Source organism: Nymphaea colorata, chromosome 4 (assembly GCF_008831285.2).
Source record: "Nymphaea colorata isolate Beijing-Zhang1983 chromosome 4, ASM883128v2, whole genome shotgun sequence".
Classification (NCBI taxonomy): domain Eukaryota; kingdom Viridiplantae; phylum Streptophyta; class Magnoliopsida; order Nymphaeales; family Nymphaeaceae; genus Nymphaea; species Nymphaea colorata.
The window spans coordinates 22,190,824-22,207,859 of NC_045141.1; the positions used below are offsets into that span (position 1 = coordinate 22,190,824).

Consider the following 17,036-nt stretch of genomic DNA (forward strand, 5'->3'; position numbering starts at 1 on the left):
GGAAGGTAGTACATTAAGACACCTATGGTTTCAAGTGTCATCTCTGAGAAGAAAAAACAGATGGATCGGGGAAACAAAATGTGGAAGTCTTTATGGGCATCCCATGCATCAAAATAATTTTAGATACAACAGTCCGGTGCCACTGATAGCTGGGGAAAGGTGGAGTTTGCATCCTTAAATGGACTGGGAAATATACATAGAGCTGCAAAGTGTCCAAAGGACCTGATTACCAAGATAAACTGTGAATCCTTCTCCACAAATGACAAACAGAAAACACCACAGTCAAAGTGGTTAAATAAAAAATGCACTGCACCAGTATAAAGGTCACATGGATGCAGTTGACAGGCTAATTGATGGCGACAAATGCAAATAGACCTAAGACAAGTTTACAAAGGAATACAAGTACACAGAAAAGAAGCATTATAACAAGAAATAGATAAAGCTAGCAAAATAATATGCCTGGCATACCAGACCGGTTCAATTGTCTATCAAGTATTGGTGTTCAACCATGATCTCAATATTGGACGCACAAGAAGAACAAATACACATTACAAGGAAATGTCAGTTTGACACTTCCAGGGGCCCAAGGCCTCAGCGTCTCCCACTTCTGGAACCAACAATAGCACTTCTTGTCATCTTCATTTTTCTAACATCGAGGAGTCATGTCCACCAACTCACTTTTCCCTAAGTGGCTCAATGCAATGGGCCACATCAGAAGTTCATGATCAAAAAGTGTTTGAGGAGCCTCAATCTGCAAATCAAAGGAGGTAGCTTAAACAAAATCTGGGGAAATTATCATTTTTCAGTACTCTGAATCCACTCATATTGGTATTAGCGTCCACTCCCCAATCTCTTCCAATCATTTTACAGTTCCTAGCCAGTGCAATATCCCTTCCCATGCTGTTGATCATTCACCATTCTCTGACCATACGAGAATATGATTATTTTCACGCAGCTCCCTCTGCATGTCCATGTCAGCTTCCAGAAAATTTCAATGCTTGTACTTCACACATTGCTTCAGGTAACTATTTAATTTAAAAAGGAAGTTCCTTGACGAAACACCCCAATCTGATTGAAGGATTTTTCTGATTAGAAAAGAAACCACAAACAAGAAAGTGTCCCTACCCATGGGCCTCACGATTCATGAGAAAATCTTAGCGGCCACATTAATCAAAAGAGTTACAAACGCAGATGAGGTGGGAGATCATCAAGAATCACAGGTAACTCCTGAGCAGATAAATAGAGAATAGAAAACCTTTTTGCTTCCAGAATATCAAGAACCAGTGGAAACCCTTTCAGAACAGAGAAAGAATCTTTAGTGCTTATAATAGCATAAATTTGAACTACGTTAACACCTCTGGAAAGGCTACAAAATGATGCACAAATTCATCAATATGGTACAACTAGTAAATAAAGGTCGATAATTAACATAAAACAAGAACCTATAGCAAAACGTGAGTAAACGCCATTCAATAATTATATGATAATAAACTACATGCATTTATAAGGAACGTGCACATGATGCGTCAAAATTTAGATTGATGGATCATTAATTGGTTGGAACAGATAGATTCTCTCAGGAGACAAAAGTGAACTAACATCCATTACTATACCCTGATGCCTGCTTAGCAGCGGAGACCGAGATGATACAGAGTTATCAAGTGATTACTTTAAAAAGCACCAAGGTACCAGCTATCTCATATCCTGTATAAGCTGTCACCACTGAACCCAAAAGCCAAGGTTCGTCGAAATGCACCTCTTGACATGATTAGGCCTCCAAAAGATGAGATAATGTACTCTGTTCCTATACTTGAGCATTCCAAAAGATTATAATCAGGATTTCTGCGGACCAGGTCTAAGTAGCCCTAAACATTGTACAACGGGATCCACTGTTAACTAAAAATCCCAGCATTTAAGTCAGTCCACTAAGTTCGCCTTTGAGGTTCACAATCAGCAAACGCAAAATCCTGTGTCTTAGCAACTTGCCATCTTCAACAGAAATTCAAGCAAAGAAAGCTAAACAACTGAAACTGAAGCTGGATCAAGCTCCCAACAGCTTTCCTTTGGCAAAGCTGAGTGCTCGGTGCCTGAAAGCTTCCTAGCAGGAATTTGATGAGATATTCTCTGAATTTCATCTTTACCAAGAAACTGAATTGCATGAGGACCAATTTCTCTTCTCTTGAACACAGTTTTGAACCCTTCAGCTCTCTCCAAGTACGCCATGCTTAATCCGTGAACCTCCGTAAAGTTCGTCAGGAACACAACAATGTCATAACCCCTTCTATCTTCCGGCGAGGAATTCTCATCTCTATCCAATGTCGCATCACTGTAAAGTGCCCACACCGAGCCTTTAACCGGATAGACGAGGTAAATCTCCTTTGCAATCCTTTCACAATCCACGACATGCGAGAAGATATTCACAGATTCGACATCCGTCTTCTTTGCAACCTTGAAGTGCCCGCAGGTGACGTGAAACCCGTAGCTTTCCCAACAAACGAGAGTCTTGTCCCCATTGTTCTGCAAGTCCAACCAACTCATCTGCAACCTGAATGGATCCAGTGAAACAACTTCATCAATCAGTCCGTAGTGCCGGGGCATTCCATCGTCATCGTCATATACTGCCCACACCTGACCCTTCTTAAAGCTCCGTTCTGTCCTATCCTGATCGAAATCATAGAAATCTGAATCCTCCACTCGCATTGCCACCAACTTCGAATCAGGCTTGCCACCATCATCACAGCCATGACGGCCCATCTTCGGCCTAGTGCCATTGCCTCCTGCAAATTGACCCTCATCTAGTCCCCTCTTTCTTTTACGCTTTGCGCGAACTGAACGCCTAATGTTGCTCCAATCAAATTTGACACCCAAATCATGTTTATCACTCCCTAAGCTACTCTTCGCTGATTGGCGGTGCGTCAAAGAATCCAAATTCGAAGACGACGTGTTTTTCCCTCCAAGCCCATCTCCCTCCTTGGGCTTCTTCCTTCCTTGGGACCCAGCATTCTCTTCCCTAGACTGGAATTCTTCGGCCGTGAAGTCCTTCTTGCAATTTGGGCAGACTAGTTTCCGGCCGATATATTTCCGCTCGAACTCGTGGAGCAGCCTGCAGGTGGTGCAGGCCGTCCAGAAGGTGTCCACCGGCTGGGAGAGATCATGGGTGGTCTGGAACTCGAGCTCGATTCGACGTTTGAGGTCGTAAATCCGCCTCCGGTTACGATCGGAGAGGACGGACCACGCCTGGCCCACCAATTTGAAGGCCTCCTCAGAGCCCAAGCATTTGTTCTTATCCGGATGGAGGATGAAGGCGAGCTTTCGGTACTGTGACTTGATGGCGTCGAGGGGGGAGAAGGGGGTCACCTGGAGTATGGCGTACCAGTCTGGATCGCCGGCGATGGTGGCAGAGGCGGCAAGGTGGACCCTGAAGGAGGTCACGAGTTGAGCGATGCCGGGAAGTTGGGGGCAGAGCTTCTCCGCCCTCCTGGCGTGCCTCAGCGCCGATTTGAGGGAACATCCGTTAAATTTGCGCTCTGCAATTGACCTGGCCTTCTCTGCGTGTGCTTTTGATTCGCCCTCATCTTCTTCCGTCGTTCTTTCCTCTGCGTCTGTGTTAAGAGTAGGAGGGAAACCCATTTCCGCAGCGACCGACATATAGAAAAGAGGGCGGGAGGGTTTTCATTGCAAATCTATAAAAACTGTAAGGATCCCCGCAGAGGGAGACAGAGGTGATGAACGGGGAGCTTTTTGGATGATCTCGACCGTAAATCTTGAAAAATCTATGGATGTGGTTTATATAATAAGATCTGGATACCGGATCTTATGATTTCATTTTTGGATATGAGACCATGGTTGTTCACTTATCATTATTTGGTGTATTTGAATATATGTGTGTGTGAGGGAGAAAATATATATGTCTTTTTCAATTATCGCCTTTGTTATCTGAATACCGGATCTCATGATTTTTTTTTGGATATGAGACCATGGTTCTTCACTTATAGTCATTGGTGTATTTTGAATATGAGAAATAACCGATAAAATAGAAATATATAACAAAATTTGGAGACAAAATGTTTCTTATGTAAAAAAAAAAATCTGCAAAAAAAAAACAAACCGCAAAAACAGAAGCAGGAAGAAGAAATATACAATACAATGCACAGAAAAATAAGAGAGTCGGGGTGAGAGAAGAAAAACGGAGCGGCACAATCACCCTGCCGCAAACGGGCAGCGACGCTTCAATCGAATGACAAACTGGACATCCCCTTGCACAATACGAGCCACAGAATCTGGCAAAGAGAAGGTGCCCCTGAAGACCCTATTGTTGCGCTCATCCCAAATGCGCCACCAAACTGAAATAAGCCACGACCTTGAGACATGACCACAAAAAGCAGATAGGTGGGGGGAAGGACAAAAGAGGGAAAGAATACAAATGGATGGTGGATTTAAAAGACTAATAATAAGGAAATGCCAGATAGAAGCAAAGACACTAGAAAAAAAATGGCAAGAAGTAAAAATGTGGACCGAGACTCAGTCGCGACAAGACATAAGTGACACTGGTTAACCAAACTGATGTCAAGGCATTGTAGGTAGTCAAAAGTGTTGATATGAGCAGAAAGGAGAAGCCAGTCAAAAACAATGGCACGAGGAGATGGGCCAGGAGACCAAAGGGAACAGGGTGGGAGCGACGCGACAGAAGGACCAAAGGAGACCAGGTAGCAAGAAGAAAAAATGAACTCACAGGTAGGCGAAAGAGGTCAGGATGAGGACGCGGACGATGAGAGGTTAGCAAGACGGAAGAAAAGAGGAAAGACAAAAAGCATGTCGCACCAAAAGTGAGAGGGGGAGGTGTGAGAGATAGAATTATTCCAGACGCTAGGGGAAGGCAAGTCAAATTTGGAACTAATGAATTGAGTGCTGGGAGAATGCTCAGTTGCTAACTGTCACCACCAAGAACACAGAGAATACTCGCAAGCCCAACTAAGATTGGTAACCCCAGCACTCCCAAGAAGACGCGGAAAGGCAACCACATGTCAATGTGCTAGGCGATCCGAAGGTCTATCACCATTAAAATAAACTTATGAATGAACTTATTAAACCTACTCAAAACAGCCACAGGAGGCCAAAAGATAGCCAGAGCATGGAGGGACAAAGGCGCAAGACAATGCTTAGCTAGAGTAATACGGCCTAAAGAGAAAGTAGCTTTCCCTGCCAACACTGAAGGCGATCATTAAGCTTCTACTCCATTCCATTCCAAAAGGAGGGTGCAGGAGGCGACAACGTAATCTGAAGGCCCAAATATTCCATGGAAAGACTAGTAGCCTTACACCCAAAGCAAGCTTCCACGAGAAGTACCGTGGTCGAATCCGCATGAATGAGGGAAAGATGACATTTGGCGAAATTGATAGAAAGACCCGAGATGAGCTTGAAAACCCGAAGGATGAGCCACGTTCTCACAATTTGTTGGCGGGAAGCATTGCTGAACAAGAGAAAGTCGTCAGCATACTGAAGGGTGGAAAATGTTTGTAAGTGGGAGAGCGAATGAAGTGTGAGGAAGCCAACGACCGTTGCATGATGAAAAAGCGCAGAAAAGCTCTCAGCAATCAAGTTGAAAAGCAAGGACGATAACGGGCAACTTTGACGGAAGCCACGCCCGAGACAGAAGAAATCGCCACACTTTCCATTAAAGGAAACTGCAAGCTGGGCCCCAATGACAAGCGACATGATCCACTGTCTAAACGATGGACCAAAAGCAAGACAGGTGAGGAGGTCAGAAAGAAACTCCCAACTAACCGAGTCAAAGACTTTAAAGATGTCCAACTTAAGGATGAATGAAGGAAGCCGTAGACAGTAAAGAAAGTGAACAACCTCATTGGCCAGGACAACCGTGTCTTGCAGACGCCGACCCTTGACGAAAGCAACTTGAAAGAGGTTAATGATAGAAGGCATAACAGGCGTAAGCCGCTAACCATTCAAGCGAACACAAAGATAATTCAACACCTAGATTATCATGCAAGTGAATCCTGGCAACTCATTGTTGAACAACTCAAACAACAGTTGAACCATTCAAGCGAACACAAAGATAAATCAACACCATGCTTGATTATCATGCAAGTGAATCCTGGCAACTCATTGTTGAACAAATCAAACAACAGTTTTTCACGCTTTTGGTTAAGCAACTCCATTATTCAATGAGTCAAATGGACACCTTTTATCTACCCGGTTGTCAAATTATCCTGGTAAATTTGTAATAGATTTAAAAATTCATCTTTCTCTTGATTTAACCACAGATAAGTCCGATATGTCGTTGGAAACATGCACACAGACTGGCTAATATCATTTTATTTAGAGCATTACTCTCACTTTTAATAACTTCATTATTTTACTGAAGGAACCAGTTTTTAGAGATAATGTAATCCGGTGGACTGATTTAGAACGCCCGAGTAAAAAGATGAAAATGAATGTGCAGGCAGCCATAAGATAGAGATGTCATGTCAATGATCTCGTAAGAAGGGGTAAATCATTTGTATTAATCCAACTATCTTTAAAATCATTTGAGTACCCATTTGTTCGTTTCAAGTATTAATGATCAAACAATACATCTCAAGGAATAAAAATATTTACATCACATCCATGTGGTCAAATCCCCAGAAGGAATGTAAAAAGATAAAAATTTTACGTAGAATAGAATGGCCAACTTGTGTCCACTTATGGAATCAATAACATTCACAGCTTTTAGGTAAGTAAGAGATTTAAAATCCACTACTCAAAAAAGAGTATGAACTCAATATCTCTTCAGGCTTATGAGTCGTGCGTTGGCATAAAAAATGACAACAGTACACTTTGAGCTCAAGTATTACATATCACTTACGGAATCGAGCATGAGATTTGCTTCATTATGCACTTCTACTCCTAGCCCGATCAACCACGACATGTCCACTGAGACTCAATAACATTCATAGATTGCAAGTTATCCTACCAAACAAGAAGGTAACCCTTCATCTGGGCCTCCTAAACCATCTTACGACCTCATTGTTCATCACATCTATATGGGCTTATGCAGGTGGGAGGATCTCGCATTTTGTTATGCATTCTCATTTTATCGGCTCTCTCTATAATGTGCTTTTATTTTCCTATTCGTTGGCAGTGTGCAGTTCCCATAATAAGAACCATACATATGCTTTCATTGCATGCATTAAGGACTATGAAGCCATGAATATTGAAAATAAACTGAAGTACGAGCAAGATTTGAGCAAATTAGTCCCACTCCCATGAAGATCCAACTTCTTCCAGAGCCTGATTTCAGGACGGTCGCATCATGGTTTCGATATCAACAGGAAGAATTCAAATAGGGAGTCTGGAGTGATCAAATTAAGTCGTGTCTGCTGTCTTATCGATACTTCTCTTGGCATCTTAAGCCAAGTCCAGCTTTAAGGAAACAAGGTCTGATTCATGATAACTATTGGTCACACGCGTGTACATATTTGCACACCTATATACATATAGAACCACAAAAATATATATGCGCAGCACGTGCACATGCACACACATAGACAATCACACACAAACTGACTGTACATAACACCATCAATACATGACACACTGGTGCATTAAGATAAAAAATTTAATTTCATAATTGTTTTATAGTTTTTAATATGTTTTTATACACAAAAGTACGTCAGTAGGAGGACACCTCCTTATACCTTTCTGATCACATCTTGAGGACGAACAAAACATAAATTTAAGCCCGATTTTATATATATATATATATATATAAATACAGATTTTATGAGAGCCAGAATGATTTCCAAACATTAAATGATGAAATGTTCTAATATTGTTGCATACACCGATAAAAATGAATGTGTATGTCCAGTCTTGCATTGAACTTTCTGAGCCCTAAAGGTAGTAAACAACAACCTATGGAAGTCTTTTTCAGTTCGCGATTAAAGGTATACGCAGTAAGCAGTGGCAGAGGAATCATGAATGGACAATTTTGACGCGTAGCTGGCGATCCACGAAGAAGTCATAACTGCACACGGCGAGTTCGTCGACGAGGCCGCTGCAAGTCTCCTTCTCCATGCAAGAAAATTCCATACAACACAATCACGTGGTCGATCTACAAAAGTCGAACGTCTTTTTCCCTTTTCTTCATCTTTTTTCATGTTTCAGTGCTGCACACGCGGTCCCTCAATTGGGCTATCAGTTTGCTAAAGTTGCAGTCGGTCAATTCTCACCAGTCTCTCTCTCTCTCTCTCTCTACCAGTCTCTCCCTCTCTCTCTCTCTCTGTCTCTCTCTCTCTCACTTTCCGCATATCTATATATCATTACTGACAACCTAAATAACTTAATCTCTGTCCAAATTGCAACTGGGTATCCAATGAGGAAAGAGGAATGCCCAATCATATGGATCTCTCTCTCTCTCTCTCTCTATATATATATATATATATATATATAGGCACACACACGAGTTGCAGTCTAAATGTTGAATGATTGACCATTGAAGGTGATCATTAATGCAACCAACATTGTAGCTGCAAGATGATAGAACTTTATTGGGTAATACTTCCAGAATTTGACGGGAGGAAGGCTCTTGAAGTTCAAAAGTTAAATTTTACAGTGTTGGCTAGAGGTGAGTGCAAGTCAGTAATTATAGATCTCAAGTGTTTTGATTGAAGTCATATAACATCTGGAATGTCAATGCAGCATGATGTCGTAGGAACTATAATGAATTAATATGGTGAAAACATGGACACCAGCAAGCGAAATGAATAACGAAAATGCATGGAATGTGACGCTGAAGCAAAGGTATAAATGTCTGCGAAATGTGGCATTTTCAAGAAGGTGTAAAAAAAAAAGACAATAATTAAAAACAGAGAAAAAGAAGCAATAAATGCTTTAAAAATGAAACAATATTCTTAGTAGGTGGCAGAACACCCTCCCTATCTTCTCATTTTCCGTGGAGACGGAGAAAACTGTTCCCCAGAAATGAAAATACCATGACCATGGTGACGCAGAAGATGCTCACAATTTTGAGAATCATTTTTCTTATATCAAAGAACATATATATATATATATATATATATATATATATATATATATATATATATATATATATATATATATATATATATATATATAAGAAATGGGCTCAAGGCTTTTTCAATCGATAACCAAAACAGAACAGATTAACTTAATATTCGCATGTCAAAAAAAATAATTATAATGATTAAAAAAAGTAAGGAAAGTCTAAAATAATGAAATCACTAAATCCATAGAGAGGTGTAGATCACCTGTATCTCTCCAATGACAGCCAAAAAGCAAACACCTATAAGGACGACATACGGCAAATGCTTTCAATGCATGACTTCTTCTTTCATAGCAGTGGTGCTCGTAAAGTCCTTGCAGCGCGGTCATGCCCTGGTACGGTCGAAGCTTCTGCTCCGATGGATAAGAAGAAAGATGTAGGACGCATGAACGCCTTCTGAAACGATGAATGAGGAACGAAAAGAGGCGATAAGCATAAACTTGAGAGTGATTAGTGCTGAACAACAGAGACCATGAATCAGCAAGGCATTTCCCCAGCTTTTTCTCTTTCTTTACGGGAGAAAAAACACACACAAATCAATCAGCTCGTTCATCAGTCAGGCACCGTTCTTTTTCGTGCAAATTCTTTTCTTCTTTTCCACACACACACACACTCTCTCTCTCTCTCTCTCTCTACAGATAGATATGTATATAAAGATGGGAACATGACTAGCAAGGGAGTTAAAATGAAGATACCCGATAATTATTTATCAATGGTAAAGCTGCTGCAGCTGTCTGAAAAGATTACAATTACCAAGAGAAAAGAAGGAACTTGCTTTGAGGCGCTTTATCATGAAGGGACGGTTTGATCTGATCTTCCCTTTGTCTTTCTTCCTTTTCTTTATATCTCATGCACGTTCCATTCGATGCTTGCATGGAAAGGAACACTAAATTCTCACAAAATCAAAGCACAAATCTTTTTTTTTTGTTTCTTGTTTTTAGGGCCATTAAGTTTCAAATGGGCATGCACATACACAAGCCTCAACCCATCATTAGCATTAGCAAACCATCTCTCTTTCTCTTTCTCCCCTCTTCATGACGTTTCTTCTTCTTTTCTCTGTTGTGCTGGACCTTGCTTCTCTCCCTTTCATTTCCTTATAGAGAAACCATAGAAATTAATGAAATTTTTCCAAACGAATCAGTCAGGTCTTCCCAAAGTAAACTCTAGATTGGGGCTTTTGTTGTTTGCTCCAGAGATAGTGGTAGAGCTCTCCGGGCTGCTGCTTTTTTCCTGTGAAGATGCATATTAATTTCAGTAAAAAAGTTACTGCTCCATATTCAAAGTTGGACCTATATGAAGAATATTAAACGTACAGCTCCGGCATCTAAATAAGAAAAGTACTTCGCCATTTTCATTTTTTCTGCGTGTTGGTCTCTAGACTCATGCTTTCCCTCGAATAACTTGGTTGGGAGAAATCTTGTACCTTTAAAGGAGGCATGCTAGACTGAGAATCCACTGAACCTGCACCGTGCACCCAAGCTCCCCTACTGCAAACAAGCATTCAAGAGAGGGAAAGAATGATGCCATCAGTCAAAGCAAAAGGGATGCTGCAAAAGAGAAATTAAAGCAATCGCTTTTACTGTTAAACTGATTTGAGCTTTGATCATGCACCGAGTGAAATTAACAAAAAAGGCCCCATGTGATGGTCTCCGTAGTCTCATATCAGTTCATTACAGGAAATTGCATGGAAGCTGTATGAAGCTCTTGCTCTTTAGCTTCCCCAGTCTGAGCTTTCGTGGCTCTATTGGATGCTGCGTCCTCCCTTTTTATCATCTCCTTGAAAGCAATTCTTTATAAACAGAAATTTTCCCATTCTGGGATAGATCTCACCTTGTTGATCTTGAATCCAAAAATGACTGATTTGTCCCCTCCTTTACTTATTTGAGTGCTGCCATGATCTAGGACACAAAGAACCAAAGCTTGATAAGACAAGACTCTTTGATTCTTGCTTTTTTGGTCATCGTCACTGCCTGTGCTCCCCATACGAGCATTGGCTTAATAAACAAAAACTTTTGTCGATTCGGGTCTTTCTTTTGCCTATTTTAGCGCCACCATGCAGTCCTATTTATTCTACAGTCATGCTACGGAAAGAAACTAGGCCACAATACGAGAGGAGGTCAGGATAAGGCACATCTCTTGAATGGCCTAAGCTAGAAAAATAATAAATTCTTGATGAGAACTTTATTCATTTGTTTATATCGAAAAAATATGAGCCTGTCATCATCTGCACTCATGAAGACAACAGAAGCTCTTACGCACTCTCCCGAAGTGATTAAATCACTTTGCAGGCCTTTCTAGTGTGCTTCATTACGTTTTTTTTGCTTGTGTAAGTTGTTATTTTTCATAAGAGAAAAGGAAAAGGCAGCCGTGAACTCAACCGAAACTTTTCTGCGATGAATGCTAGAAAAAAAAAGAAAAGCGCTCTAGATAAACCAATATGCAGAATACACCAACGTCATAGATCCCAACCAAGAAGCAATGAAACGAATCAGTCGGTTGGAAATTTTAAACGTTCTATTTTGCACTAATTTCTTCTATCTCTTTAAGAACCTTTGTGCAACAAGAGGATGGTCGTCTTCCTTTCTCTCGTCTTCTGCAGGATGGCTTGTTCTGTCTGGTTTGCAAGTACTAAAAGATCAGAAAAAGGAAATGCGGCAAGGAGTGAAGGAGTTTCACCTAGAAGAGTTGCTCCATAAACTTTGATGCAGAAAATGGGGATCCTGTGCTGTGCTAGAACTCATGTAATCTGCCGTTGACGCCGCGTTTCCTGGTGGAAGCTCATCACAGATCTCACCACCATGGCCTGTTTCAAATCCTTCCTGTTGTCCTGAACCAAGAATAAAAAAATGACTACCATCGATCCTTTCTCATGCACATTTACCACAATGTACACTACGGAGAACACCCCAAAAGATGACAAAAATAAAAAGAAGAAACTAAAGGAAGAATTCGATATGTGAGAATGCAGAAAGTCTTGCCTGACGATACAGCAGGCTTGTCAGTAGTCTTGACTGTTCTATACATCTGCAGGAAAAGAACCCCAATTCCGATAATATTAGTTTAATAGAGAGAGAGAGAGAGAGAGAGAGAGAGAGAGAGAGAGCATTTATCAGATCCACAAGAGCTGCAAATCAAATATTTATTGAGAAACATTTCGAAGAACAAGAAAGAGAAAAGGAAAACAGAAATTGCTCGCGAGCGATCGGTGTGGTTCGCTTTCAGTTAACCATGGGTTTATATCTGGTCAGCATATGAAGGAATATATCATTGTGCAATGATGGCCAACTTTTTCTCTTCCCAAAAGCAAACAAGAAAATTTCTTTTCCTTTTTAATCATGTCTTCATTATATTTTTATGATTGAAACTGTTACACTCCTAGAAAACCGTTCACATTTTGGACCTTTCACTTCTCAGACTCAGACTGCTCAGTTTTTTTTGGATCAGAGCCATCTCACTATCTGTTCTCTTGCCATCCTTCTCCTGGGGCTTCTTTCTCGTTTCCCTAAATCTGAAGCCCAGTGAGAAGACAAAACATCCCCGTGCTTCTAGGTGGTTTTGAGATGCAGAAACAAATAATGCTGAAATCTTCATGTTCGTAGCTTTAGAATCTCTACTTTGTTTTATGGGAAGCAGACAACTCTTTTAACAGTCCACCGTTTGATGTTTTTCAGCTCAAACCTGAGTAACCATGAGGTTTTTTTTTTTTTTTTTGGCGGTGCAGCTAGAACCGTACCAGTAGCCACAGGAAAGCTCAACCAGAAGCTCAAGCAAGAGTGAGATACCTGCAAATGGCTTTTCACATGTGCTAGAGTGAGATCTTTCACATCCATGAGCTCGAGAACAGATTTTGGTGTTGCTCCTTTCGAAACAAAGAAAGTAAATTATTTTAGAAGAAGAAAACTAATAACTTTGATCGTCAGCTCAGATATAATGAAGAAAAAAAGCTGATCAGACACCAACAGATAAAAACAAGGGTTCTCGATCACAATAAGGTCTCTATGTATCATCTGTACAGAAAAATAAACCGTTGGACACCAACTGCGTCTACGGCTGTTGCTGCTCGCCAAGAGACGGGAGTCCACCCAAGCTGCAGATAACTATCAATATAATAGCCGCAGAACGAGAGGTCGGTGGCTGGCTTACTCTCATGGCCTCCTAGGAGCTCCACAGCGTGGACGAAACGGGCGTGGAGCGAGCTCGTCCACCGCATCCGCGGCGCTCGCAGGCTGCGCTTCACCGGGAACCTCGCCGCGATCCTCGATCTGAACGTCCCAACGGCCGGACATGGATACGGAGGAGTGGAGGAATCCGACAGGATGGTCGGATTGAAGCTCTCGGAGGGAAGGAAGGGAAAGGAGGGCGGATTGTAGATGGGGACACCTCTTATAGGCCTGAACCCATAGTCGTGAACGTAGTGATGGCCGGCGTAGTGATGATAAGCCCTGGGCTCCATGGAATCATGGAAAACTCTAGCCGGGATGGCGCCGGATTCCGGGAGCGTGGGGCAGGCGAGGGAGAGGTCGAAGAAGGCTTCTGGTTTGATGGGGTTAAGCCGATTGGGGTCTAGTGACTGGCACCAGAAGCCCACCTGAGCATCTGGGTTTGAGCCATTCCTCCATGTGGAGGCGGTTTTGGGTTCAGGAGGGCTAATCTGGAGGGACAAATCAGGTGGTGGTGGGTGGGAGAGCTCCATTGATGAGAGCAAAGGGAGATAGAACCAGCAGGTGCTGGTTGCTCTGCCTGTGGACGGTAGGCTTTCCGGTGACGGACTGATGGTTGAAGTGGTTTCCAGGAAATTTTTTTTCTCGCTTTACATACAGAGATCAGAGAGAGAAGGGGGGGGGGGGGTGGGGGTGGAAGAGGATAGAGAGAGAGAGAGAGAGAGAGAGAGAGAGAATTTTTTGAATTCCTTGAGCACCTTAGTTGGTGTAAGAGTATATAGAAGAAAATGACACTTACGGCGGCTACAGCGGAGAGATGTAGAAAGGATCTCTCTGTAAGGCACAGGGAAAGTGAAAAAAGAAAAAGGTTATCAACCAGAACATGAATTATTCATGTTGATGGGAAAATGTGGCATCCCATAGGAGTACGTGTGGCTGTAGACGGAAAATAAAAGGAAGAAAAAAGTATAAAGAAATGGAGAAATATCCCTCTCTTCTTTGTATTTCAGACAAGAGGAAACCTCTCTCTCTCTCTCTCTCTCTCTCTCTGTGGCTGAATGGAAAGCTGTATTGCCTTTTTAACTTTGTGGGTTTGACTCAACCAGTGAACAGCAACCAACCGCAAGCTATTGTTCTTCCCAGGAAAAAGATTATCAAAATAACCTCTTCTCTTCTTAGACAGAATTTTTTATGTCCCTTTGTTCTTTTATGGTTAAAATGACAGGAAATCTTCAGTTCTTCATTTCATCAATGATTTTTCATGTTTGGTTTTCTGCCAAACCCTAAGATGTAGAAATAATATCCTGACTAACATTCTAGACGCACAAATGTGTGAAGAATTTTATTTCAGGTGGTGGGACACATTTCTCTGTCTATTTCCTTCTCTGCAGCATTACTGTGAGATCTGGGAAATGATCATCTGCCAATCAGATAGCACCGAATGCCAAAGATATTTTCCATCTGAAAACTGTCAAAGGAAAAAAAAAAAAAAGAACAAAAACATATTTCCATTGGCGACAAATTTTACCAAACTCCAGAGTCCAACATCGGAAACAAAGGACACTTACAAAGTATGGGGAAATTTGTAGTGGCCATAATCATTGTTTCGGTTGGAAAAAAAAACTCCTGTTCACAATAGCATCTAGAGAGATGGAGGTCAAAGGACACATTTGTCATTCTCTCTCAACATTGCCAGTGTTGCCTAGAAACATGTGGGGGTGCCTAGAGGGAAGGATCTTGCTAGTCTTTCTTAAAAGAGATATCCAAACGTCTGTATTTTAATAGAAAAATCTTTTGCTTTTAATGCCTTCACTACCATTGTGCATTGGTAAAGGGATTCTTTTGGGTTTTGGGTGCATCTAGGAACCGACAGTCAGAATTGCCTTCCCCTACCACAGGCCAATAAAGTATGCCATCCCATCCTCCCTCATCAAGGGGGTGTTAGGCTAAATATTACTAAATTCTACATGTAGCCCTCTGTCAAAAGCCATGGAACTCTCTCCAGTGTCAGGACAGGACTCCCCCTTGGATCGCCCTCTTCTTTCCCGCTTCTTAATTACTAGCTATAACACTGATCACTTTTTATAACCTTTCCATTTATTGTGAAATTAATGTGAAGGAAAAGCCAAGATCCTGACCTTAAGTTATTAATCTTCAAATGTAAGTGATATTCAACACCGGGTTCATCTTTATAAATTGATCATAATCATTACAACTTCTAGTTAGAAAGGTGAAAATAATTAATGGCGTTCACGATTTTACTGTAGAATGTTGGCGCAATATGCTGCTTTCCAGTGTTGCAGTAAAAGGCCCGAGGCATGAGACGTGACGCTTATCTTCTTGGACATGCAAATAAATAGCAGGTCACATCATGTAGGAACGTGTGTTCCTCTTGGTTTTACATGAAACGTTGCGTTGTTCCTGATTGGCAAATGCAGTAAGATCTAATTTGAGATATGCCCAAGAGAAGCAGGTGAAAGCTGAAGCAGTAAATCTACTCCCATATGCTCATCCTCCTGCTTTGCAAGACCAAGATGGTGAATTCAAGCTGAAGTTTTGGGAGCCTGATTTCTCGTGTAAAAAAAAAGCCTGTTTCTGTTCGAGGAATCTTGCCACTGAAAACCAAAGGAATAGAGTTACTGCAAGCAGCTGTGGGTAGCAGATGGCCTGGTTATGCTTATACGTTTTCCAACTTTTCTATACTTCATTTGCAGGCTTCTCCAAACTCACCCAGGTAAATTTTTCTGAGATTTAAGCTTTAAAAGGTTTTGTGTCAGAGCTTTTTACATTGCTCGAACTGTGATGGCAAGAGGGACAGGTTAAACTAGCTCCCTCACTTCTTAAGTAATTTAGTTTATGCAAAAGGTTAGTGCGACAGGTAAAAGATAGACAAGCCATTTCAAACTATCCAAAGAGCCGAGAGAAAGATGGAGAGACAGAGAGAGAGGGGGACATTTTTGTCCTTTGAACATCTCAAAACCCTAGACTAGTCAATCTCATGAAGTGATAAAACTTGGGAGGAAGGACAGAGCACATATTTTCCAGACACCACAAAAGAAAAAGAATGGGAAACGAATGAATGGCATCTAAAAAACAAATTATCTACACGACGCATTCTGACAGCATGTGAAGATGTGCCCTCGTTGAAAGCAAAACAAGCATACAGAGAAGCGTGTTATGAAGGTCTGGAAGAGTCCTTTGCTTCTTCTTACCTTAGATTTAGCTCTTGTTTAATGCACATTTACTCCTTTTTCCAAGAAATTCCTTTTGACTTCCTTGAATCATATATTAATAATTTCCCTAGAAGTCTGTGGTGGTTTAAAGAATGCCTCTAGTTGACGACAAAGTGCAGGAGGGAGGACAGAAGCCAGGATATACTGGTCTGTAAACTCTGATAGTCCTAACTGCACTGGATGACCCACCCGCCTCACCTTCTGTTCGATCGAGTTTGAAAGGAAAACCCTGACCTTCTTCTACCACTTGTGATCAGATGGAAAGTGAAAGCCTTAAAAAAAATGATTCACAGAGAGTGGTGCTCTCGTAGAACAAATTAGACCACAGTGAGATTAGTGAGCCACTGTATGCGTAGGGAATGGAGCTCCTCTTTATGGTACACCAGTGGTTAATGAACCAAAAGAAGGTTAGGTTGTTATATTTGAATTTCAAGCTGACATGTTACCTCTTTCGGTACATGTGTCTCTCACTTCACTGTTGCTTCTCAGAAGTTCCTGCAAACATCTGAAAAACAGATACTGACTCGAAGTCCATGTTAGATAAGTCATTTTCTGGTAATAATG

At 41.4% G+C, this 17,036-nt stretch overlaps 3 protein-coding genes across 4 annotated transcripts in view; all 3 read right to left on the reverse strand.

The window, feature by feature from the left end:
* Positions 1–437: 437 nt before the first annotated feature.
* On the reverse strand, positions 438–3,766 carry LOC116252631 (uncharacterized). Its single transcript, XM_031627021.2, has one exon. It carries the CDS (start codon positions 3,646–3,648, stop codon positions 2,017–2,019), a length of 1,632 nt encoding a protein of 543 aa, XP_031482881.1. The 5' UTR covers positions 3,649–3,766; the 3' UTR covers positions 438–2,016.
* On the reverse strand, positions 438–13,936 carry LOC116252632 (probable transcription factor KAN2). Of its 2 annotated transcripts, XR_004172254.2 has the most exons (8): positions 13,223–13,936; positions 12,862–12,938; positions 12,058–12,103; positions 11,756–11,906; positions 10,503–10,566; positions 9,775–10,309; positions 9,285–9,475; positions 438–751 (listed from the first exon to the last, which is right to left on the reverse strand). XR_004172254.2 is itself a non-coding variant. In XM_031627023.2 (6 exons), exons 1-6 carry the CDS (start codon positions 13,770–13,772, stop codon positions 10,217–10,219), a joined length of 981 nt encoding a protein of 326 aa, XP_031482883.1. In that variant the 5' UTR covers positions 13,773–13,936; the 3' UTR covers positions 9,760–10,216. The 2 variants fall into 2 exon arrangements, 1 of the variants encoding a protein (XP_031482883.1); XM_031627023.2 differs by lacking the exons at positions 438–751; positions 9,285–9,475 and having other exon boundaries at positions 9,760–10,309.
* LOC116253370 (probable transcription factor KAN2) overlaps positions 9,760–17,036 on the reverse strand; it is a 55,225-nt gene continuing 47,948 nt past the window's right edge. The window contains exon 7 of the mRNA XM_031628155.2: positions 9,760–9,994. The gene's annotated coding sequence lies outside the window, so the exon portion shown is untranslated. The remainder of the gene's footprint in view (positions 9,995–17,036) is intronic.

Excerpts from the sequence above, each read along its gene's own strand:
- LOC116252631 (XM_031627021.2), bottom strand. The coding sequence starts at position 3,648 with ATGTCGGTCGCTGCGGAAATGGGTTTCCCTCCTACTCTTAACACAGAC.
- LOC116252632 (XM_031627023.2), bottom strand. The coding sequence starts at position 13,772 with ATGGAGCTCTCCCACCCACCACCACCTGATTTGTCCCTCCAGATTAGC. Across the intron at positions 11,907-12,057 it reads CAAGCCTGCTGTATCGTCAG|GACAACAGGAAGGATTTGAA; the intron begins GCAAGACTTTCT and ends TTCTTGGTTCAG. Across the intron at positions 10,567-11,755 it reads TTATGGAGCAACTCTTCTAG|TAGGGGAGCTTGGGTGCACG; the intron begins GTGAAACTCCTT and ends GCTTGTTTGCAG.